Source organism: Enhydra lutris, unplaced genomic scaffold, assembly GCF_002288905.1.
Source record: "Enhydra lutris kenyoni isolate GAN:26980312 unplaced genomic scaffold, ASM228890v2 scaffoldscaffold13, whole genome shotgun sequence".
In the NCBI taxonomy this organism is placed as follows: domain Eukaryota; kingdom Metazoa; phylum Chordata; class Mammalia; order Carnivora; family Mustelidae; genus Enhydra; species Enhydra lutris.
Genome location: NW_019154097.1, coordinates 29,708,687 through 29,732,137, shown reverse-complemented (window position 1 = coordinate 29,732,137; position 23,451 = coordinate 29,708,687). Strand labels below are relative to the sequence as shown.

General features: G+C 60.1%; 1 protein-coding gene across 1 annotated transcript; it reads left to right on the top strand.

The window, feature by feature from the left end:
• Positions 1-218: 218 nt before the first annotated feature.
• On the top strand, positions 219-19,753 carry LOC111146254 (nuclear receptor subfamily 5 group A member 1). Its single transcript, XM_022501727.1, has 6 exons — positions 219-320; positions 447-588; positions 2,637-3,262; positions 9,826-9,945; positions 11,670-11,817; positions 19,506-19,753. The coding sequence occupies exons 1-6, from the start codon at positions 219-221 to the stop codon at positions 19,751-19,753; spliced, it is 1,386 nt and encodes a 461-aa protein (XP_022357435.1).
• The last annotated feature ends 3,698 nt before the right edge of the window (positions 19,754-23,451 follow it).

The window sequence follows — 23,451 nt, the reverse complement described above, 5'->3', positions numbered from 1 at the left end:
AGGGGGACAGGGCCGGTGAGGGCCGAGGCGCGGGCCGCAGCGGCCGCATCCCAGGACGGGCTGCTCGGGGCGCTCGAATGGGCGGCCTCGCCCGGGGCGCGGTGACGGGGGGCAGCGGCGTGGGGGCGCGGACCCCGCCGGCCCCGGGTCTGCCGCGCCGCCACTCGAGTCCCGCCCGCGGTGACCCTCTCCTCCCTCCGCAGGCGGACGCCGCGGGCATGGACTATTCGTACGACGAGGACCTGGATGAGCTGTGCCCCGTGTGTGGGGACAAGGTGTCCGGCTACCACTACGGGCTGCTCACATGCGAGAGCTGCAAGGTGAGGGGGCGGCGGGCGGCGGGCTGGGCGCTCGGGGGCAGCGCGGGCGGCCGGGACGCGGGGACGGGCCCGGGGAGGGGGACACGGGGCCTGCTCGCCTCCCGCGCGGACTCCGCTCTCCCCTAGGGCTTCTTCAAGCGCACGGTGCAGAACAACAAGCACTACACGTGCACCGAGAGCCAGAGCTGCAAGATCGACAAGACGCAGCGCAAGCGCTGTCCCTTCTGCCGCTTCCAGAAGTGCCTGACGGTGGGGATGCGCCTGGAAGGTGGGCGCGCGGCGTGGCGGCCTGGGACCGCTGACCTCTGACAGCCCGGCTGGGGGGGGTGTGCGGGTGGTGGAAGGGGTGCGAGGAGGGCACCCGTGGCCTTCTTAAAGTTTCTGGGGCCAGCCGTGGGCCCCGCACGTGGGGTGAGGCCAGTTCTCCGCGCGGAGGGGTAAGGAATGGCTCTGTCTGGCGAGGGAATGCGTGCAGGCTCCCCGGGCTTGGGTCCAGAGGCATCCGCAAGGGAACCCCAGGGAGAGGACCGTCTCTCCAGCCTCTGAGAAGGTGTGCAGCTCCAGGCAGAGCCCTGCCGACCTCCTCCCTCTGCAAGGAGACCTAGGACACCCCCACTGACACCCAACAGCCACGGGAGCCAGGGTGTTTAATACCTTAACCAGACAGAGTTCAAGTCCCAGGGCCACCACACACAGGATGATTGATCCTGGGCAACTTCCTTAACCTCTCTGAGCTGCAGATTCCCCATCTGAAAAGTGGACCTAACAGTAGTTAGGTCCTTCTTGAGTCAGTGTGAGGGAATTGTATGAAAGGCTAGTATAGAGCAACTGCTATTATTATTATTATTATTATCATTTATATTATTATCTGTCCATCATCACAGCCTTCATTCATCCAGCCCACCCGAATGTTTGTCCGTCCAAAAGTTCGCTCAGGTCGATCACTTAGTGGGTGAAAGTCCTTCCACCATGTTCTCTGGAGGACCCTGAGAAGATGAGGGAATGGGAACAACGGGTCCCAGAGGACCCAGGCCCATCCCTCCCACCCCCTCCACCCGCAGGGGAGGGAAAACGTTTCAGCAGGAAAACCTCAAACTTTCTGAGGGTGGACAGTCCCAGGCGTCCGCCCTGCTGGCTCCGCCGGGCTGTGCGCCGAGCAGGCCGCTGTTGGCTCAAGTTTTCAAACAATGTAGAAGGTCCCTAGTGGCTCTGGGAGCCGCTGACCACAAGTCCTGCCACCTAGAGGAAGGACTCACAGATGAGAGGGGAATGTCCCAATATCCCCAGCTCTGGGTCCTCCTGGGCCAAGGGAGCTAGCTGTGTGCAAGGAGCAGCTATACTCCAGATGCAGCCGAGGGAGCAGAGCCGGGGTTCTTCACCCCTGCGGCAGGAAGATGGGCTGAATGGACCTCCGAGACACTTCCCTCCTGGGCACCACCCTCTCCCTCCCTTTTCCTAGAACTGTCCCTTTTCCTAGAACTCAGGCTGGGGTCCTGTCTGAGCAGAGCCTGGGGCCACACTCCAGCTGCAGAGATGCGCCTGTTGGGTCGGGCTGGTGACACATTCTTGGCCAGGCGGTGGGACATCTGGTGAGCCAGGGAGGTCCCTTCTTCAGCTGGGAACCCTGGCCAGCCCTAAACTCAGCGTCATATCTGAAGGCACTGGGGGAAGCCCGAGTCATTTTGCAGTAGGGCCTTGACAGAGTCGGGCAGTCGGTCAAGAAGCAAGCCGCTGGACCCTGGGCACTGGAGGGAGGCTGTGAGGAAGGCTGACCGGGGCCTGTTGCCTGCCGCCGTCTCCCTGCTTGGCCTTGTACTAGGCACCTGAACCCGTTGCTGAGTCTCCAGAAACTCTCAGCCTGGGTCACATGGCATGATACCACTCAGCAGGATGACAGTGGACAAGAGGCAGGACATCTGGGGCAAGGACAGTGGAGTGTGCCTAGATGAATCCAGGAACACTTCTGGAGGTGGTGACCCTAGGGCTGGATGTTTGGCAGGCATGAGAGAAGGAAAGGGTTTGAGGCAGAAAGAATATGACGGGGGCGGGGCGTGGAGGAAGAAGGACGCACGCAAGCCAGAGGAGCGGAGAGATAACTCGGTGGGGAAAGAACACGCGGTCTTGGAAAGGGTGATCCGGGAGGGCCAACAGGGTCTTGAATGCCAGGCTACGGAGATGGACTTCCTCTGTGGGCAGAGGGAGCCACGGGAAGGTACTGAGCGGGGGAAGTGACGCAATTTGGGAAAGATCTGTGAGTGTGGCCTTATGGTAGGTGGCTTGGAGGGGCTGAGACCAACGCTCTCCTTCTGCCCGCAGCTGTGCGTGCTGACCGAATGCGGGGTGGCCGGAACAAGTTTGGGCCCATGTACAAACGAGACCGTGCCCTGAAGCAGCAGAAGAAGGCACAGATTCGAGCCAATGGCTTCAAGCTGGAGACAGGACCCCCGATGGGGGTGCCTCCCCCACCCCCTCCGCCGCCGGACTACATGCTGCCCCCTGGCCTGCACGCGCCTGAGCCCAAGGGCCTGGCCTCTGGTCCACCTGCTGGGCCACTGGGCGACTTTGGGGCTCCAGCACTGCCCATGGCCATGCCCGGTGCCCACGGGCCACTGGCCGGCTACCTCTATCCCACCTTCCCTGGCCGTGCCATCAAGTCTGAGTACCCAGAGCCCTATGCCAGTCCCCCGCAACCTGGGCCACCCTATGGCTACCCAGAGCCCTTCTCCGGAGGGCCTGGTGTGCCCGAGCTCATCCTGCAGCTGCTGCAGCTGGAGCCAGAAGAGGATCAGGTGCGGGCTCGTATTGTGGGCTGCCTGCAGGAACCGGCCAAAGGCCGCCCTGACCAGCCCGCGCCCTTCAGCCTTCTGTGCAGGATGGCTGACCAGACCTTCATCTCCATCGTGGACTGGGCGCGCAGGTGCATGGTCTTCAAGGAGCTGGAGGTGAGTCCCTCCTCCCGCCTGGCTGGCCACTGGGTCTGGGGTGTCCTCCTGGCGCCCGAGCCTCCGTCCCAGTTAACCTCTGGATGGAGCTGTCCTGCCCACTGGCTTCAGGCAGCATCTGGGCACAGGGAGGTTTCTCTGGGGACACTGAGGAGTGTTTCTGGCCCATCCCAGCCTTCCCTGCTCTTCTCCCCCCTCTCCCTCACCCCTCCTGCTCTCTTTCTTTCTCTGTGTCTTGAGTCTCTATTTGTCACAGACTCTGCTGCTTTATCTCTGCCTCTATCTCTTTCTGTTATCCTTCTCTCCCTGATGTGCTGTCTCTCTGCATCTCTGTTTCTCTGGGCCTCTAGGTCTCTGTTCCGTTCTCTTCTGGTCAGGGTCTCTGTAAGCATTTATCTCTCTTCCTCTGAGACCCTGAGCTCCCCCAAAGGACTAGCTGAGTACTTTGGAAGCTGTCTCTGGCTCCAGCCCAGTGTCGAGAAGAGGACACAAGTGATCCTGTCCTCCCGTTTGGAGAGGCCGCCAATCCCTGCCAGCCTCAAATATCATAGGTGGGGGTGTTCGTATCTCTGAGTTTGGAATGCTTGTGGACGTTCTCCTTCCCAGCTAAGGTGAAAGTTCCTGCTGTCCCTGCGTCTCTTGTTCATGATGGCTGGTCTCGAGGGTCTGTGTGTGCAGTGGGGGCTAGGTCGGGCTTGTGAGTCCTGTCACCGATCTTGCCAAAGGAGCCCGTCTACCTCTTTCCCAAGTCTTCCCTTCCCCTGGATTGAAGTACCTGCAGCGAAAGTAAGCAAGAAAGCAGCGGGAAGAACTGAGGCCAGATAGGGAAGAGGTTCCCAGTCCTTCTGCCTGGCGGTTTAAAGGGCCCAAGGCCTGGGAGCTGCCCCTCTGGGGCCCTGGCTCCCTGTGAACAGGGTGCTCTGCCAACCTCTGAGGCCGCTCAAGCCCAGGCAAGGCCCTTCTCGCTGGCCGGGGACAGACCATCTTTAGTCCAGGCTGATTGGTGTGCGGTTTTCCCCGGCCGGCCTCCCTGGCTATTCCCGGGCTGGGTGTAAACAGCAAGGCCCATTGCCCTCCCTGCTGGGGCCACTGCAGCCTTGAGCAGCATTGTCAATGCTGACGCCTGGGCTTCCTCCAGGGGCATGTGGCCGGATGGGCCGGGGGTACTGCCTGCCTGGGCTGGCCACGGGCGGGATAAAATAGGAGGTTGGGCCTGTAAGCCCTTGAGGCATCATGGGGTTGGGGGCCTGGAATTGGTGGTGATGATTCCTGCTTCCACAGTGGAGGAGCTGGGGATGTGCCCTCCATCTGCCGCAGGGTGGGACTTCTCACCCTTGTCCCCACTCTAGGCCAACCTCATGGATGGGACAAGAGGCGGGACCTTGAGCAATCCCATCTGCCTTTCACTCCTGGCTGGAGGCCCTGGTTGGGGATGAGGATCCCAGGACCCTTGCGTTGGTTGCCAGCTTCCCCTCCAGACTTCCCATGAGCCCCCTGTGCAGAGGGGAGGAGGAGCAGAGCATTCCTGGCTTTCCAGAACCCTGGATCCAGGGGCAGGGCACTTCCTCTGGCCGCCTTCCTAGTCTCTTGGGGTTTTTCACGCAGGATGGGAAGGGCTTTTGTCCCAGCTTTGCTGAGTGTTTTTTCCTGCTTCTGGCTTCTCTGTGGTCCAAACCTTCCTGCTTCCCCTTCCCAGAATCTCTGAATCGAGCCCAGGAATATGAACCATGGTCACCATCTTCTGTAAAGGAACCTTGCAGATAAGTACCAGCCCAGCCCATAGTGGGCCTCTTCGTCAGCCACGTGGAACTTCTTTCCTACTGGTCCAGCGAGCCTGGCTGGTGTCTGTTTGCAAAGCCAGAGGTGGGGAAGCAGAAAAGTGGGAGTGGGGCTGAATGACCCTGTTCTCCCTCTTGGGTGACCATTCACCCCCCTACTACCTCCCGCAGAACACATCTTAGGGGACAGAGTGGGGAGCTCTCTAGCTCTGAGAGTGGGGCACGTGGGCTGGGCAGTGGGCACCTTGAAATGAATTGGACCCACGAGGCAGCCAGGCTTTTGCAGGAGACAGACGGGCATGCAGATGGTGCCAACACAGGTCATCCAGGGCTCTGGGAGCGATGGAAGGGGGGTAGTGGGGCCCAGCAGCAGGGCAAAAGGCTCTATCTAAGGAAATCAGGGTGTTCTTTGATCTCTGCCTTTCCAGAAAGCAGTCTGAGAAGGTTAAGGACATCCCAGGAAGGGGGAACAGCATAGGGAAAGACCTAGAAATGTGAAAAGGTGTCATATGTCAGGGAGTTTCAGGTGGTCCTCTGTGTCCAGAGAGGTTGGCAGGGTCAGAAGCAGAGCTTGGACCGGGAGCCAGGGCTGGCATAGGCCCCACATCCTGGGACAGGGACTGGGTCCTACCATGGAGGCTGAGCTCTCCCCAGAGGCCACCCAGCCCCCTGTGATGCTGATGCCTCTCTGCCTAGGGGAGGGCCTGGAGTCCTTGCTGAGCTGCCAGGGATGCCGGGAGCCTGGACGCCCTCTTGGGGTTCTCCTCCTCCATCCCCTCTCCCAGCTTAGATGTCCCTCTGCCTCTGTTTTTCATCTCACACAATCGAGGTGTGTTGGCGCTGACCACGGCAGAGAAGTTCATAACAAAGACCAGGATCAGAGCAGCCTGTGTTCAAGTCCCAGCTCCGTCGGCTCTGCTGCCTAACCCCGGGCGTGACAGTGGACGAGGCACTACTCCTCGGCCCGCGGTTTCCTTAGCTATACGATAAGGGAAGTTGAAAGAACTTCTACTTTGTAGAGCTGTTGCAAGGATTTAGTGAGCCAGGACGGGTCAGCGGACCCGCACAGGGCCCAGCGCACAGGAGAGTTTGGTAGGTTGCAGTGGTGGCTCCCGTCCTTCCTGTCCCCTCTGCTGCTGCCCCTGTAACCTGCACTTGCAGGAGGTGCTCAGGCGTGGCCGGGAGGAGTGCGAAAGCATAGGCTTTACCCACGCTCCTCTGGGTACTATGTCCCGGGAGCAGACGCGGGCCAGGCCACCTTGCCCTGGGCTTAGAAAGCCACTGTGTGGCAGCAAGGTGGCAGAAACACCTGTCCCTGCTGCTCTGCTCGGTGGAGGGCCATGTGTCCGCCTAAGCCGTCAGCCTCTCGGGACGGTTCCCAGGAAGGGCAGGCGGGCAGGATGGCCCATAGGAGTCAGGGAGGGGGAGGTGAGCCCCGAGAGTGCCTAATGACCCATTTTGACATCACTTCACCCTCAACATCCAACTGGGAGGCCCCCGATCGGCAAGAGAATGGCTCAGATTGATGGTTTCATTTAAACAGCAGTAACTCTGTCACTCCCGGCCTGACAAACGACGGCCGGTCGACCGCTCCGCCGGGACCGCGCCCTGGCCGGCCCGCGGCATGTCAGTCACCGGAGAGTTACAGAGCCCGCTGGCCTTCGGCTGCCAGACAGATCAGACCCCGGGGGGCTCCAGGGGAGACCCTGCTGGGAGGGAGGTCATCTCGGCACCCATAAATACCCCTTCTCCAGGGCAGGCTGCGAAGCGTCAAGGCTCCGGGAGGATTTATGGCAGACTCGCGGGAGGGGTGGGCGGCTGGGAGGCTGAGCAGACAGACCAGGCGGGCGAGGGACCCCAGGGCCAGGCCACAGGCAAACGTCCTTGTTCCCCGGGTGCCAGGGAGGTCCGAGGGCAGAGGAGGAACCTTTGCTTAGGGAGAAAGAGAAGCAAGGTGAAAACCAGCCTCTTTGGTTAAGTGAGGCTCTTAGCCACCTGCTTTCCTATGGAGAGGGGCCTGCAGCGAGGGCCTTCTGGTTTTCTTTGAAATAAAAAGAGGTGTGTGTGTGTGTGTGTGTGTGTGTGTGTGTGTGTGTGTGTGTACGCGCGTGCGTGCTCATCTGTGTGTGGGCAGTGTTTGAGAGTTTGGTATGTGTCCATCTGTCCACCTAGAGGAGGAGCAAGTGACAAGTCCGTTTGGCCAGGGGTAGATGGGCACGTCAGCGCGGGCAGGATCTGCAGGAGAGCCCGCCACGGGGCCACAGAGCCCTTCACAACAGAGGCCCCTGGGCTCACATGTCTTCTCTAACCAAAAGAGGGAGCATTTGTTTTTCTAGTTCCTCAGAACAGAAATCAGGGCAGAGGAGGATATGTGGCTGAGTGGGGACTCGAACAGAGGGACGGGGCGCCGTGGCTCAGCCAATATGGCATCTGGCCGCCCTGCCACCCCTATCAGCCCCGTGGGCAGGGCTGCCCCCACTCCTGGGGTCTGAGGTCTGGGTACAGAGTCTGCTCCCAGGGCTTGGCCAGCCGGGTCACTGTGACCCCTCTTGCTTTCTGCCCGAAGCTCAGCCTGCTTATCTCCTAATTCTCCCCTTTATCTCTCTCTTCCACCTCCCCAACCCCCTGTTCCTTTAAGCCAGGCCCAAGGGCCCCAGTGAGGGGTGAGCAGAGCCCAGCCCCGCACATCCTCCCTCTCTCTCTGCCTCCATCTGGGTCGCCCAGGGTAGGCCACTGACTCCTAGCAGGCGCCTTCCATGCGGGCCTCAGGACTTCTTGGGGCCGTCCTGCAGCCCGGCCCAATCAGGGGCCTCTGGTTACCTCTGGTTACCTTAGGCAAGCCTCTGTTTCCTCATCTGTAACATGACAGGAGGGGTGAGGAGGCCAGGGCAGGCGAGCTGAGAGTGGGCCCGGTCACAGGCACTCCCCGAGCCTTGCCTTCCTCCTCGGAAACTGGTGGGGAGGCCTCCTGCCTGTGGTTCTCTGGGATTGGCCACTTCCTGAGGAGAGATAGGAGAGATGTCTCTGTGATTCACCCTTGCCCGGGTCTTCCTCTCTCCTGGCCCCTTCAATCCAGGGCTCCTTGCGGCTGAGCCTAGGGCCCCAGCCGGGCTTCTTGCTCTGACCATAGCTGGGCTCTAGGAAGCACTTTCTGCTCGGAGGGGAGGGGAGGGGAGAGGTGTACAGGTTCTTGACACAGAGACGAGGTGAGCAAGGGAAGATGGGGGGCTGGTGACTCAGAGCGGGACAGAGACAGGCCCTCCCTCTTGTTCTCAGCCACGGCGGGCCTGTGGGAAGGTGGGCAGGCGAGGCCCGAAGGAAGCCTGACCAGCTGCTCACTCGTTCTCTGCACTTGTTCTCCGCCTCCATCCGCCTGAGGATGGGCCCCAGGCTGCCCCCGGGGAAGAGGGGAACCGAGGGGAGGAGGGGGCTTCAATCCCCAAGAAGAGAGAGCTGGTCACTGGGCGTTGCTAGTTCCCCTCAGGCCAGAGGCTGCCTGGATCCCTCTGGCCCCCCAGGATTGGGAGCAGCCCCTCTCTGCTCCCTGTGCCTATCTTGGGAGCACATACGCGTTCATCAGTTGCTCACCGACCCCTCCTCCGGGAGCCCAGCGACGAGCTGGACACCAGTCCTGCCTTCCCAGACCTTCCCAGACCCCACAGGTGTTAGGGGAGGCAGAGAAGTGAACTGGAGTCATCAGATGTGGCAGGTGCCACAGCCAAAGGATGGTGAGGGCACCGCGGGAGGGGAAGGGATTGAGGGGAGCTTCGTGGGGGAGGGAACGAGTGAGCCGTGAACTCCTGGGTGGCCAGGCTGGGTCCTCTTCCATCCCAGGCAGTTCAGAGCGCGGATCTGGAACCAGACGGGGCAGTGTGACCTCGGGCAAGTTACTTGACTCCTTGGGGTGTCTTCTCTCCTTAGACTGGGGTTAGGGACTGTCCCAGCCTCCTAGGGGCATGGATCTGTAGCACAGAGACTAGTAGCTGTCAGAATTGGCTCTCGTGACGGGGCAGGGCCCAGGAAGGTGCCCAGGAAGTACCAGCTGGGCAGATGGTGGCTGGCGAATGAGCCGCGGGGGCTGGGAGGGACTGGCGTCTGTAGCGTGTCTCCCCAGGGTGACCTGCGGGCCCCTGTGCCCCGGGCACTTTGGAGCACCCAGGAGAGCGTGGTATCTGTCACTGTAGAGGGTTGTGGACTGAGAAGGCCAGCCGTGGCTCTGGCCTTGCTCTACCTCTTTGTGATCCCAGGATAGCCCCTTGCCTTCTCTGGGCAGCAGATTGTCATCTAAACAATAGAAGTTTTGGCCAGAGGATGCCTGAGGGCCCTTCTGGCTCTGGCATCCCACGGTCCCGAGTCCTGCTCACCATGGTCACGAGTGTCCACTCTTGCGGTGCTAGAATGTCTTAACCCTCTGGGACGGAAGGACACCCCCATCGGGTGCCATACTTTGCCCACTTCACAGGTGAGAGACTCGAGGCTCAGAAGGCTATAGAACTTGCTTAAGGTCATACTCCTTGTAGGAGCAGAGCTGGGGCCTGCAGCCAGGCCCGTCGGAGTTCTGAGCACTGCCAGTAGCTTTTTTTTTTTTTTTTTTTTGCTTGATCCCTGCTACCCTTTGATGAAGCAGGCAGATAAGCAAAAAGGGCACAGAGAGGGGAAGCAGCTTGCCCAGGTCACATGTCCAGGTGAGCCTCTGCATCGTGGGCTGGGAGAGGCAGGGGTGGGAAGAAGGTCCCCGGCCGAACCCGGCTGGACCCCAGCCCCACACGTGCCTCTTCCCTGCAGGTGGCCGACCAGATGACGCTGCTGCAGAACTGCTGGAGCGAGCTGCTGGTATTCGACCACATCTACCGCCAGATCCAACACGGCAAGGAGGGCAGCATCCTGCTGGTCACCGGGCAGGAGGTGACCAGACCCTACTATGTCCTGTGCCATGCTCTGAAGGATGCTTCCAAAATTCTGAGCCCAGAAGAGGTCCTAGGCCTCTCCAGGGCTAGCCCTGGGCACCCCCAATGTCAGCCCTTTCCCCAAGTTCATGCCCCACCTCCCTCTGACCAGCCCTGGCCCTGACCTCGACAGGTTCCAGCCCCGAGGAAGCAGCTCAGGGATGTGGGGAGGGTCAGGGAGGCTCTTGGAGGTGGTGAAGGTGGCCGTGGGTCTTGAAAGAACACGTAGGGGTTGGTCAGGTTGTAAAGGGTGGTGGGGGCCAGTCCCACCCCCGTCACAGCAGAGGGGACAGCATGGACAAAGGCACACAGGGGGATGTTTAGAACCTCTGAGTTACCAGACGCTGCCGGTATGTGGGTGCTAGTAGGTGGGTTTGGAGGACCAGGAGCCCTGTGAGGTAAGCGGTAAGGCTGGGGGCAGGCCCTAAATCCTGGGTGGATGAAGGAATGGGTGAAGGAGTTAGGGCTCCCCACCCTGCTCTGAGCAGGGAAATATGGGCCCTAGCATAGGAGCTGGGACCTCCTGAGATCAAGCAGGGAGCAACAGGAGAGTTTTAAGTGAGGAAGGGCTCATCCAGGTTGTATTTGAGGGGGAGAGATGGGGGGTAAGGAAGTCGAGGCCTTTGAGTAATGCTGGGGACCCGGGAGGGGGCAGTTCAAGGAGGAAGACCCCTCCTGGGCAGGAGGAGGTATAGGAGAGATGGAGCGAAGGAGGGAGAGAAAGAAGAGAGGCTAATGACAAGGTCTAGGCTGGTGGGGGTAGCATCACTCCCAAGAGGGAGACCTGAGGAAGAGCGGTTGACAGGCACTCCGGGGTGGGGTTTGGAGGCTGAGGCCCTGCTCCCCATCCCGTATCTCCAACCCAGCTCACCGGGGGTGTCTCAGGGCCTCCAGGGCCAGGGAATGCTGGTCCCGAGGGTGTGGCTTGGAGGCCCCCCGGGAGCGCGGACAGGAGAGTCTGAGGTGTGAGCGTGTTTGTTGGCCGACGTCAACACGCAGGCGGAGGTCTCTGAGGCCGTATCTCCACACACGTAAGCCTGTGGTCCTTGAGATCTGCCTGTCACCCCATGTGGAAGCTCATACACCGGTGCGTGTCTGTCCCCTTACCTTGTGAGGTGACCATACAACCGCCTGTGTGTATGTGTGTGCGTTCACTTCCTGAAATGGCTGGACCACCCTGCAAGTGTGGCCAGGAGTGTGTGTGAACGTGAGCTGAGGTGTGACCACGTCCCCAGTCTGAGCGGCCGCGAGTGGGCGTGGGGGCCCGGGCAGTCCCGTGGCCGTAGCCGAGGCTGTGGCCGGGCAAACGGGGATCCGGGAGGACCAGCTCCCACCCTGTCCCCGCACCCAGGGCGAGCCGTGTCTGCTGCAGACACCACAGGAAACACAAAAGCCGCTCGTGCCACGGGGTCGGAGGCAGCTCTCCGGGCGTGAGGGACCCCGGGGCTGGCTCTGCGGCCGTGGGGCCCTCAGCTCGCCCGGCAGTGAGGAGCCCTGGGGAGGCGGGGCCACGTGGTGGGGCTGGAGGGTCTCTGGGGCGCGGGGAGCGGCCCCCACCCCCTCAGCTCAAGGGACGGGGCCACACTCCCCAGCCTCCTTCCGGGCCTCCCCTCCCCTGCCAGCCGCGCCCCCTCCCCGCCGCCCCGTGTCCCCCGACCCTGACCCTGCCCTCCGCCCGCGCAGGTGGAGCTGAGCACGGTGGCCGCCCAGGCAGGGTCCCTGCTGCACAGCCTGGTCCTGCGGGCGCAGGAGCTGGTCCTGCAGCTGCACGCGCTGCAGCTCGACCGCCAGGAGTTCGTCTGCCTCAAATTCCTCATCCTCTTCAGCCTCGGTGAGTGCGCCTGCCCACCCGCGGCGGCGGGAGGGCGACCTGAGGTGGGGAGGGGGCGAGGTTGGAGGCCCCGCCCCCCCCAGCTCCGTGAGGCTCCGCCCCCGAGGGGGCTTCCGCGGCGCGCCGGGACCCCTCCTGTGGTGAGTCAGGGCATGAAGGGACCTGGCCCGGGGCCCGGCTATTAAAATGGAGGTTGATTCCTCCCTGGGCCTCAGTTTCTCTGTTTGGAAGTAGGGCCGACCAAGACCCGGTCTAAGATTGGCCCTCTGTGGGGAAGGACTCCGGAGAATTCGGTAAATTCCTGGCTGGAAGCACCGGAGAAGTGCCCAGGTCGCCTCCAGAAAAAGGCCTGTGTGAGTTGGGGAGGCTCTGTTTCCTGGCTCCCATCCTGGGGTCCCTGTTCTCCAGGTTCCCTGCTCTAGGGGGTGCCCAGATTCCGGCTCTGGGCTCCCCACTCATTCATTCGCTCATATATTCATTCTATAAACCTGCTGAGCATGGGCACTCTGCAAGGCACCGGGGACACAGGGTGTCTCCCTGTTCGTATTGTCACCGAGCCAGCTCTATCCGGGGAGAGACGATAAGCATAATCCAGTTCGTAAGCTACAGACATGAGTGAAATGGTCAGTGAAATGTACAGCCCGGAAGACCGTGATAGGGCTGAGGAGGAAAGTAAAGCAGGGAAGTGGCAGAGGGTGAGCCCAGCCCAGCAGCGCCGAGCCCTGAGTCAGGCGGGGGTCTCCGTCTCATCACCTCCTGACCTGCCCAGCCAGTGCCGCTCCAGCCTCCACCCTGCTCCGGGCTCTTTTCAGGCTGGCCTCCTGTCCTCCCTCCCCTAGCAAGCCATCCGTGCCTTCCCCGGCTTCAGCAGGGCTGTGAACGTGGACGTGTCCTTGCTCTCAGGTGGCTCCCAGTCCAGTAGAGGCCTCCGGCTCGTGCTGCTGGGGCAGGGACAGAGATGGGGAACTCAGAGTGGGGGAACAAGGGCTCTGCCTAGAAGGCTTCCTGGAGGAGGGACATCTGAGCAGGGCCTTAGAAGATGAGTAGGAGTTTGCCGGAGGGATCAGGCTTTCAGCAGAGGTGTAGACTGGATGGAAGGTCAGAATGGAGTGGCGTGACTGCCTTGTCACTTGGGCAAGCGGCAGAATTCAGATGTCATCTTTGTGGTAATTGACATCCTAGCCCGGGTCAGGCAAGGGAGCGCCTGCCTAAGACTGGGGAGAGCAGGGCGGGCTGAGCGGGTATTAAGGGAGTGTTGATTATGGTTCCTGGGCCGGTCTCCTCTCCCCACTACTGCAATAGTTGGAGGGTTTCCGTGCAAGGCTACAGGGCTTGGTAGGGGACAACCATGGTGCTGACTGGGGACAGAATCTTGGGCAGCCAATTAGGAGCTGTGGCCTGGAGCCCGTGGAGGGGCCTCTGGGGCCCAGGCCAGGCTGTCTTCAGCTGGGGGAAGCCCTCTCTTCCCTCCAGTGAGACCCGCCTCCGAGCCGTGTCTCTGTGAGCTGCCAGGCATCGTGGCGTGTGGTTGGGGGTGTGGAGACTCCAGGAGGCATGTGCGTGTTTGTGCCTTTGCGGTTGTATCACTGTTTTCACACATGAGCAAACTATGAACTTCCATGGGTTGGTGGCTTTTTCCATGTCCCGTCGTAGAAAGAATCTGTATGTAATTGGGGAGTGACGGGAGATTTGGAGATAGGAAGGATGTGGAGTGCACATAGAATTGAAGTGTGGGATCTGTGGCAGTCGGGCTGCTTTCTTGACCTGACACTAATCAGGAGGCCTCCAGGGAGGTCCAGAGGTAGGGTGGGTGGAAGGTGGGCTGCCAGCCACTAGCCTTCTTGGCCAGGCCTCCCTGTGAGCTGCTGCCCTGCTTTGGCTTTCTAGACCCCCAGAGCCCAAGGCACACCCCTGTAGCCCCTGCCCCTCTTCCAATAAAGCCTCGGGGGCTGGGACTACCAGGCTCAGTGCAGCTCTGGCCTCAGCCAGGTGATAAATCCAGGACTTCTCCTTGTATGGGAGGTGGGGGGTGGATAAGGCTAGCAGAGCCCAGCCCAGCCCTCTTCCCAGGGTCCAGGTGAGTGGCCGAACTCCGAACTCCGAAACCAGAGTGCTGGCCCCTCCTTCTTGCTAGTCTTCCTCTTGCTTGCCAGAGTGGGGCCTAAGAGACAGGGACACTCTCCAGGGCTTGGCTGGCATAGGCTGGAGGGGCTGGATACAGGAGCGAGCGAGAGAGAGAGAGAGAGAGAGAGAGAGAGAGAGTGTTTGTGTGTATGTGTGTGTGTGTGTGTGTGTGTGTGTGTGTGTGTTCACACATGTGAGGCACAGTGGAACAGTGCTTAGGAATGGGAACCAGGGACGGACCACCTGGATTCTAAATCTGAACTCTCTCTCTGGCTGTGTGTCCTTGAGCAAGTCACTTTCCTCTCTGAGCCTCTATTTTCCCATCTGTAAGATGACCATCCTGATAATCTTAATTTGCTATGAGGATTTCAAGAGGGAATTCCCCCAAAGTGCTCAGTGCATCGCTTGGACGCTTGGAATGTGCACTGGTGGTGTTTTTCTCCTCACCATCATTACCACCAGTGAGCAAAGGAAGAAACGAATGAATGAAGTGAATGAATGATCAAGTCAGTCTCCATCTTCATTGCGTACTGTCTGGCACAGTGCCCTATCACAGGGATGCAGGTCTGGATGAGGTGGGTGGGGGAACGCCCAGCCCAGCAGGTCAGAAACTATAATGAGGCTGAATCTGGGAGGGGAGGAGGAGGAGGCCTAGGTGCCTGCACCTGCCTGAGCTCCTGGGAGAACAGTAAGAGAGGAGGCCAGCTGAGCTATGAGGCTATCGGCTGATAAGTTCCAGGTTCCAGGAGGAGCCTGAGCAGGCCGGTGTGATCAGGGTTGGGCCAAAAAGAAGAAACCACCCCACACTTAAGATATCAAGGAAGACTTCTTGGAGGAGGGACCTCTGAGCTGGGCCTTGCAGTATGAGTAGGAGCGTTCTAGGTGAAACAAAGCAAGCGGCCGCAAAAGCGTGTGCAAAGAGATGGGGAATCCGGGAGGTCTGCTGTGGTGTGGGGCAGGGAAGGAGTGGAGCGGAGGCTGGGGAGGCGGGCAGGGATTGAGCTGTGCAAGGCTTTGAATGTCAGGCCAAGGACCTTGACCCTTCCCTTGGGAAGGCTTTTCAGCTGGAGTAACATGATCGCATTTGCATTTTAGCAAGGTCCTTCCAGCTGCTGCAGGGAAGAAGGTTGGCTGTTGGCAGCCCAGAGCCCTGCAAGAGGCTAGACCTGGAGCTGGAGTGAAGTGGACAAGTTTGGGGAAGATGAGAGGGAAGATCTGCCCAGAGTTTGGAAGGTGGAGCGGGGGTGGCTCTCCCATGGTCCCAGGCCCCAGGCGTAAGTCCCTAAGGGACCTGGAGCCCAGAGAGGGATGGCCACTTGCTCTTAGACCGCTACCTGGCATGCTGGACATCACCCTTGGGGCAGTGCCTCCCTGGGCTGGGCAGCCCTGTCCCTTGTGACGACTGTCCCCCCACTCCCCCTCCCCATCGCCTGCAGCCCCCTCAGCGCCTCCTTCCTGCCTGCCTCCGCAGAAGGGTGCCATTTGGCGTCTAAATAGCATTCTCCCTGCAGGCGTGGAGGCAGGTAAGGAGGTTTAATTAAAATTAGTGCCTCTCTCCTGGCAATCGCGGTGTTTATGAAGATGGGCCCGGCTGGCATTGTTCCGCAGAGGACTTAATCGAAGCTTAATGGATTGACCTAACATTCGATTTCCTGACTCCCATTGAGGCGGCCGCCGCAGCATTCCCTTAAGCGTTTGCAATTTACCCACTGCTCCGCGCCAACAAAAGGCGGCCTGAATAGCAGCCCCACTCGAGGGGCCATTGTGCGCGGGGGCGCCTGCCTGAGTCACCGCTATTGGGACAACATTCTTTATGCCTCGCTGGAATGAAAGGATTATTCAAATATTCAATTAAACCGTGAAAAGGGGGCTTTTCTGAGAACCTGGGGGCCCCCAGCTCCACAGCGCTAGCAGGCTGCTCTCCGAGGTGGGGGTGCCATCTCCCAGCCCCCTCCCGCCTCCCACCTCCAGGACTGCTGGGGCTAAGCAGGCTGTGGGGGGGGCGGACACAGCAGGTTTTTCTCCCCTGGGCCCACCTCCAACCTGCGGTGTCCCGGGGGCCCAGAGCTGGGCACACAGATCAGGCCCGGTTCCCATTTTGCAGGTGACAGACAGCTCAGGGGAAGGGCCTTGCCCAAGGTCACCCAGTTGGTGATAGAGCTGGGATTTGAACCCCTGACATACTAAGGGGGCACCTCCAGGTCTGTGCGACTCCTGCTCCCCCCATCTAGTGGAAGAAGGGCGTGGCGTTCAGTGGGATGTTGGCTGTCACACCCATTATTCCACAGAATCTTCACGACAGTCCCTTAGAGGGGGGTGTGGGGAGGTGGGAGAGGGGGCATGACTTGACAGTGGTCTCTAGGGTGAGGAGGAAGGGGAGTCTAGAGTCCACAGTAGCCTGGGAAACCTAGGATCCTGGGGGTGGAGGCCCTTGGACAGGACTCCTGGATTGGATGAAACATAAAGTTTTCATGTCCCATCTCTCAGGAACTGATGTCCAAGCCTGACGCTGCCTGCACTTACCCACCAGGCTTTGGAGCCAGGAGACCTGGCTTTGTGTCCAGACTCTGGCATTTCCTTGGTGTCCCAGGCACACCCCACGGTCCCTGCGCCTGGGGGAAGCCCTTTTCTGCCTGCCTGGGGGAAGCCCTTTTCTGTCTGCCTGGGTGTCTTTAGGGATTAACTGAGCTAGAGCACGATGCCCTGCGGGTGCCCGGGAACCTGGGTGCACCTACACTGCAGGGTGGTTACTGGGGCTTAACTGATGATGGCTTCCTTTCCCCAGCCCAGTAGCCCACCGCATGGGTGCGGTGGGGGTCTCGAGGCTGCAGAGAGCTGAGAGGTCCAGAGAACAGTTAAGAGTGGGGGCTGTCCCTGAGCGCTGTCCTTGTCCGCACCACCCCCTGCGCTCCACCCCATTGTCCCTGTGGGGAACAGTAAATCCTGGTAAAGCCGAGGCTCTGGTCCTCCCAGCCCCCTCCCACTCCTGCCTCTACTGCAACATCCCAGCCCATCCTCCTCCACCCCCCCCCCCCGCTGTTTCCTCTGGGCCCCCTTACTGCTGTGTGGCCTTGAGCTGGTCCCTACCCTTCTCTGGACCCTCAGCCTCCTATTGCATATGGTCAGAAGGTGGTATCAGGAGAATTGGCCAGCCTGGGCTAGGGGTGGGGGGGTGAGGGAGCAGTGAGGAGAGGTGAGGGTGGGAGGTGAAGGTAGACAGGACTCTATGGGATGAAAACAGGTTGGGACAGGGATGGGCCAGTAGCCACCTCTTTTTTTTTTTTTTTTTTTTTTTTTTTTTTTTTGACAAAAAGAGAACACAAGTAGGCAGAGAGGCAGGCAGAGAGAGAGAGAGAGGAGGAAGCAGGCTCCCCGCGGAGCAGAGAGCCCGACGCGGGGCTCGATCCCAGGACCCTGGGATCATGACCTGAGCCGAAGGCAGAGGCTTTAACCCACTGAGCCACCCAGGAGCCCCATAGCCACCTCTTGTGCTTAGGAGGCCGGCTTCATAGAGGGTGGGGGCTTCCCATGACCTTTGAGTGTGTCTGGAGTAGTTCAGGCTAAGGAGCAGGGCTGCAATGCACAGTTGAACATGTTGTTCACTGCACAAGGGCCCCTAGGCAGGGGATGAATAGGGGCTGATATCCTGCTTGTGAGTCCCTTGCCATACTGTCTCTGTGGACAAGGGGAAACTTCTTTCTAATTGGCATCAAGGTGCCTCATGGGCTCATGGTGATCATGGGGCGGCAAGGGAGAAAGTGACCCTGGCTCACTGCAGGGAGGTGAGGGAGCCAGGGGTGGGGGTGGAGGACAGCGGCCAGATCCTGCCATACGCCTTGGGCCCAGCTCAGGTTTCCCTAAATCCAACTTTGGACAACACAACCCTCAGCAGGCGTACCGGGGGCGGCTGGGGATCAGGGTTGCCAGGAGCATCAGCCCTCCTGGCGCAGTGGGTGTTAAGCGGGATTAGAAGGGCCAAGGGCTGCACATGCTGGGCTCCAGACTCCCCCGCAGCCACGGAGCTGATGGGGATGGGGCAGAAGGGAAGTGGACGGATGACACTGCCTGAACCACTGGAGGCCGACTCACAGGCCAGGCCCCCTTCACAGAGGAAGGAGGCCTTGCGGGCCAGGAGGGGACAGGGCACAATGCCACGGCTCCTAACTGGTGGGACTGGGTCTTGAGCCCCAATCGCCTCTCTCCAAAGACATTTATTTTTCGTGTCTTCACTGCACCTCTCCTGGGTGTGCAGAAGGCACTGGTCACACTCCTCTGTCCCTGGCACAAGCGATCACCGGTCCATGGAGAGCGGACAGCTCTTGCCTCTCCCACAGGCAGCCACGCCTTCATGTTTAACTTGGATTCCTTGTCTGTCCCTGTTCTTACATAATGTGCAGGCTTCTGTGCAAGCATTTTTAATTTATGTAGACGGCTTTGCCTTGTAGATTGAACTCTGGACCTTCCTTTTCTGTTTTTTTCCACGTAGCTCTATGCTTTTAAAGATCGGCCCGTTTGCTCTGTGTAATGTCTGCTCCGTTGCTCGTGTCTCCCATGCGTGACCCTCCCGGGTGCCCCCCCCCATAAATGCAGTTGCCATGAGCATCCACATCCCCCCACGGCCCCATGAGAGAATCTCCTTGTGGTAGTGGAGGCTCTTGATCGGTAGACAAGAGGAGTGCCTGTCGCTGCCTAGAATTGGGCCTGTCCACTGATGGTGATGGGGGGATGACACAACAGGATGGTTTTTTGTTTTGTTTGTTTAAAGTAGTTTCCATACCTGGCATGGAGCCTCACGTGGGGCTTGAACTCCTGACACTGAGATCAAGACCTGAGCTGAGATCAAGAGTCAGAAGCTTAACCAACTGCTCCATCCGGGCGCCCCACGATGGTTCTGACCGTCGGGCTGGGATTGGTGTTGATCATGGTGGGGTGAGAGTAGGGGTTACAGTGGTGACAATACTTGTGTTCAAGTATGTCACCACATACGTGTTCTTACGTGCCCGACACTGTTCTCCAAGCACTTCCCACCGAGCATGTCTCTGAATTCTCCCGACAGTTCTGTGAAGTAGGTACTGTTGTCACCTGTCACATGCACAAGGAGACAGCTGGTGAGGTGGGGACGGTTTTGGAGACAATGGAGGTGTTCATCCTGACCAGTGGGAGGGTGACGGTGACAGTCATGATGGCGGCAGGTGATCGTGGTTGGGGGAGTGATGGTGGCAGTGGCCACGTTTGGGATAACTGCAGAGAGGGCAGTGTTGGTGACAGCTGCTGACGGTGGTGACGGTGGTGACAGGAACGGCTGTGGTGGTTGGGGGGGACGGTGGCGGCGGTGGCCACATTTGGGAGGGACGCGGGGCTGTCGATACCCGCGATGGATGCTGGGGGCTGTGCTCCTCCACCGCTGAGGTGGCGCTGTGGTGGCGACGGGAGGCCTGGTCGCGTCTCTGACGGTAGTGGCGCCCGTGTCTTTGGTGCTTCTAGGGGGTGTTGGCGTTGGCGTTGCCAGTGACGGCGGCTGATGCGATGGGCTGCTGATGGTGACGGAGCCCCTCCCTTTGCAGATGTGAAGTTCCTGAATAACCACAGCCTGGTGAAGGACGCTCAGGAGAAGGCCAACGCCGCCTTGCTCGATTACACCCTGTGCCACTACCCGCACTGCGGGGACAAGTTCCAGCAGCTGCTGCTGTGCCTGGTGGAGGTGCGGGCGCTGAGCATGCAGGCCAAGGAGTACCTGTACCACAAGCACCTGGGCAACGAGATGCCGCGTAACAACCTGCTCATCGAGATGCTGCAGGCCAAGCAGACCTGAGCCTGGGCTGGGCGGGGCCGGGGCGGGGCCGGGCAGGTGGGCGGGGCCGCAGCCGCCCCACCAGGCCCTCCAGGGGACTGAGTTTATTCTGCCCCCCCCAGGCCCTCCAGGGGACTGAGTTTATTCTGCCGGCCCAAGAGCCCCACCCTGCATGCCCCTGCCCCTGCGCTCTCGGCAGCCCCGTGTTTTGGAAGGTGGGTGAGGGGGGACGGGGTCTGGTGGAGGTAGGGTGGGCCCCGCTCGGAGGGCCCCGGAGAAGGCGGCTGCTAACCACCCTCTCACCCTCCCCTTGCTCCCCTGTCTGTCCTGGAGTCTGGACGCACAGATCCGGGGAGGAGGCTCGGGATTCCCTGGTGGGCCTCCATATCCCTTGGGTCCCAAGTTGTCCCTTTCCCCTCTCCGGGAAACAGAAGCAGAGGGACGTTGAGGGGGCACCAAGTGGAGGAGAAGAGAGGGTCTCCAGAACTCCCTCCCAGAGACCAGGAGGGCAGCCCTCTGTTCTGTCAATGAGGGGTCACTGAGTTGGCGAAGTTGGTCAGGCACTGTGGGGCCTAGAGGACACTAGGGGGCAGGTTAGGACCAAGCCTCCCCAGCCCTTCCACCCCCATCTGACTCGTGCAGGGGAGAACTGTGACATGCTATCTGAAAAGAATTTCTCCGCAATCAGCTCTCTCTATCCCTCTCCCACCGAAGGAGAAATTTCTATCCCTCTCTCGCCAGGGAGCTAGAACATTCTAGCCCCACCCATAGTTGGTCAGCCCAGGCTGGTATGTGTCTGCAAAGGCTGTAGTCAAGAGGTTTGTGGGTTTGTGGGTTTCGTTTTTTAATCTAGTAATCTAGATACTCTTGGAAAGGTGGTTATGTAGTGGGGGGTGGGGCAGGGAACGGATTTGAGGACTGAGGCGGGGACTTGAGGATTAGCCCCAAGTACAGCCTACGGTTCCTCTCCGAACACCGCGTGCCAAGGACCCTGTGGGTAGTGCTGGACCATTGTTTCGGTCCGGAGAGGAGCTGTTGCTTGCCCCTCCTTCAGTGAACAGCAGGATGGCCTGTCGGGGCTCGGAGTCTGTGTGTGTGGGAATACGGGTGAACTTGAGGAGGGTGTATGGGTCTCCAGACGGGGGACACTGCTGATAAGCCCCTTCTGCATTGGCCCCGTCCCATTGGATCCCTTGCTGCAAACCTTGGAAGCTGGGTCTCCGCTCCCTGGCCTCCTCCTGCCCTGTGTCCTGAAGGACACTCTCCAGGGCCAGGCGCTAGGGGAGGCCTTGGCTCTCCTTGGTCCCCGCGCTGGGTGTCCACCGGGTTTCCTGCCTCCACGTCGCCACTGCAGCTTGTGCTGAGCCTGCCCAGCTGGAGGTGACTGGGCATCCATGCCCCCCTCGCCTCTCACCGCCCTGTCTCTGTCCCCGCCCCTGCCCACTGAAACATGTACCCCTGCCAAGGCCAGAGACCCACAGCCCCAAAATGAGAAGTGCCCTTAAGAATCTCCCCAGCCCTTGCTGCCCTGGAATAAATTTTGCAATTAGTTTCCAGCTCCCTTTGCCTGTTTACATTCTGGGGCCAAAGCAGAGCTTCCAAGGTGGGTTTCAGTGGTCTGGGGCAGGGCAGTGCTCTGACTGGGATGGGCATGACGGTCAGATAAGCTTTGGTTCAAAACACCAGGCACCGTTGGGGAGCCTGTGGGCCCCATGTCATCCCTGGGATCTTGCCATACCCAGGAGGCCTGGGAGAGGCTTGGGTCTTCCTGGGCCTTGGCCAGAGTTCTAGCCCGGCCGCGCATCTCAACCGCCATCTTGGGAAGAAGGGAGCGGTCATTTCATGAGCACCTACTGTGTGCCATCCCCTCATCTCTCTGTCCCTGCGGTAGCCCAGTCAGGCAGGGGCTATGATCCAGGAGAGGGACTAGGCAGGTGCCCCTCAGTCAGGAATCTGCAGGGACAGATGCAAACCTGGGTCCCTCTGACTTCAGAACACTGGACCTTTCCTCTCAGCCCCTCGGGCCGCCCTGGGCCTGGGACTTCTTCCTGGTTCTCTTGCCTCGCCCACCACTAGGAGGCAGCAGTGAGCACGGCTGATTTCTGAGGCGAGCTGCCTCTTCTGAGATGGCCTTCAGGACTTCACCGGCTTTGTCTCATTTTGTTGTCCCATCTGCTCTTCAAAGCCACTTCGGTAGGTGGCAGCTCCGGATTACAGATGAGGAAACCGAGGTCCGGGGGTTGGGGGGTGAAGTGGCCTGTCCAAGATCACACACCAAGAAGGGGCAGAGCCATCACGGCCACCTTCATCATCCCGACCTGACAAGTTCACGCCGGGGCCACTCACGGTCTACTTCAGGCCTCTGTGCCGATTAGAAAAAAGACGCCCCCTCTAGGGAGAAGTATCCCTCGGCACACAGCTTGGCAGTGGCTTTCATGCAAAGAAAGTGTGTCCCTTTCCTGCCTGGCACCTTCAGAATGGAAGTAGATGCTCTGGTTCCCGCCTCTGGGGAGCATCCAGTCCCACGCGAGGCTGCTTTCTGTCATTTTGTGATCCTGTGTGACCCACCAGTAAGAGCCAGCGAAGGTGAGGAAGGAATTGATTCTTCCCCTGGGGCGACAGGAAGTCTTCTCGGGAGAGGTGTCATCCAAACTGGGTTTTGAGGGATGTTCAGGGGTTTGCCAGCTAAGATAAGAGTTGGGGGCAGCATGGGCAGGCGTCTGGGGACCTAAGCTAAGCTTCAGAAGTTTCGACAGCCTCCATCCTCGGAATGAAATACCCAGACCCCTGTCTCTGCATGATGGGCACCCCCCCTCCCCACCAGGGTAGATTTTGTCCCAGACAGCCCAGGCGGTGCCCAGAGTAGAAACGACACAAAAGGCTGTGGGGAGCGACTTGGGCCTGGCTGGGTCCCAGGGCTTCTCGTGCAGCCCTGCTCCGCCTCCACGCATGTGCACCTCCATCAGGGAGGCTGCTCTGATGCTCCCCGGCTGTGCCACATCCTCCGGCAGCATCTGGGCCAGCCTGAGGTCAGCAGGACAGTGTACACAGTCCCTGGGCCCCTCCTTCGCCTGGCTTCCACCTCAGGGACCACCCGGTGCCAGGCCCTAAGGCTGCTCACCTTGGCCCGGAAACCAGCTCTACCTAAGAAGCGACCCGGACTCACAGAAGAATCAGAATCTTGCCCCTGGCCACGGAATCAGTGGTGGCAGGACCTGCACCTGTAGCCAGAGTGTGAGCTGGGGTCTCTCCGCAGCATGGCCCGTCACACCTGGAGCCTTCCCCCCTACCCCGGTGCCTTCTCTGAGCAATCTTGCCTGGGGGACTCCCCCTCACGGTGACTGCCACCCCTGGCCCCCATGCTACCACCTGGGGAGATCTTCTCTGAGCCTCCGTTTCTTCCTCTGTACACCAAGGGGTGACAGTGGTCACGGGGCTGAGGGAGGACCCACAGCTCTAAGGCAGGCGGGGGCTCAGTACCAGCCGGGCACACAGTAGGTGCTGGTAAGTGTAAGTGTTGGCGGCACCTGCCCTGTTGATGAAACTGGCGCTGTCTTGAGTCCCGAAGACAAAGCGGCCTCTTCCCTTTCCCACCCTCCCGTCAGCATCCTGTCCCCCTCCCCAGGCCAGGGTGATCCCCAGGGAGGAACGGGTCACAGGAGCACCGTTTATTACGACACCTTCCACGGGGCTGTCAGAACTCCGAGGGAGGCGGGAAG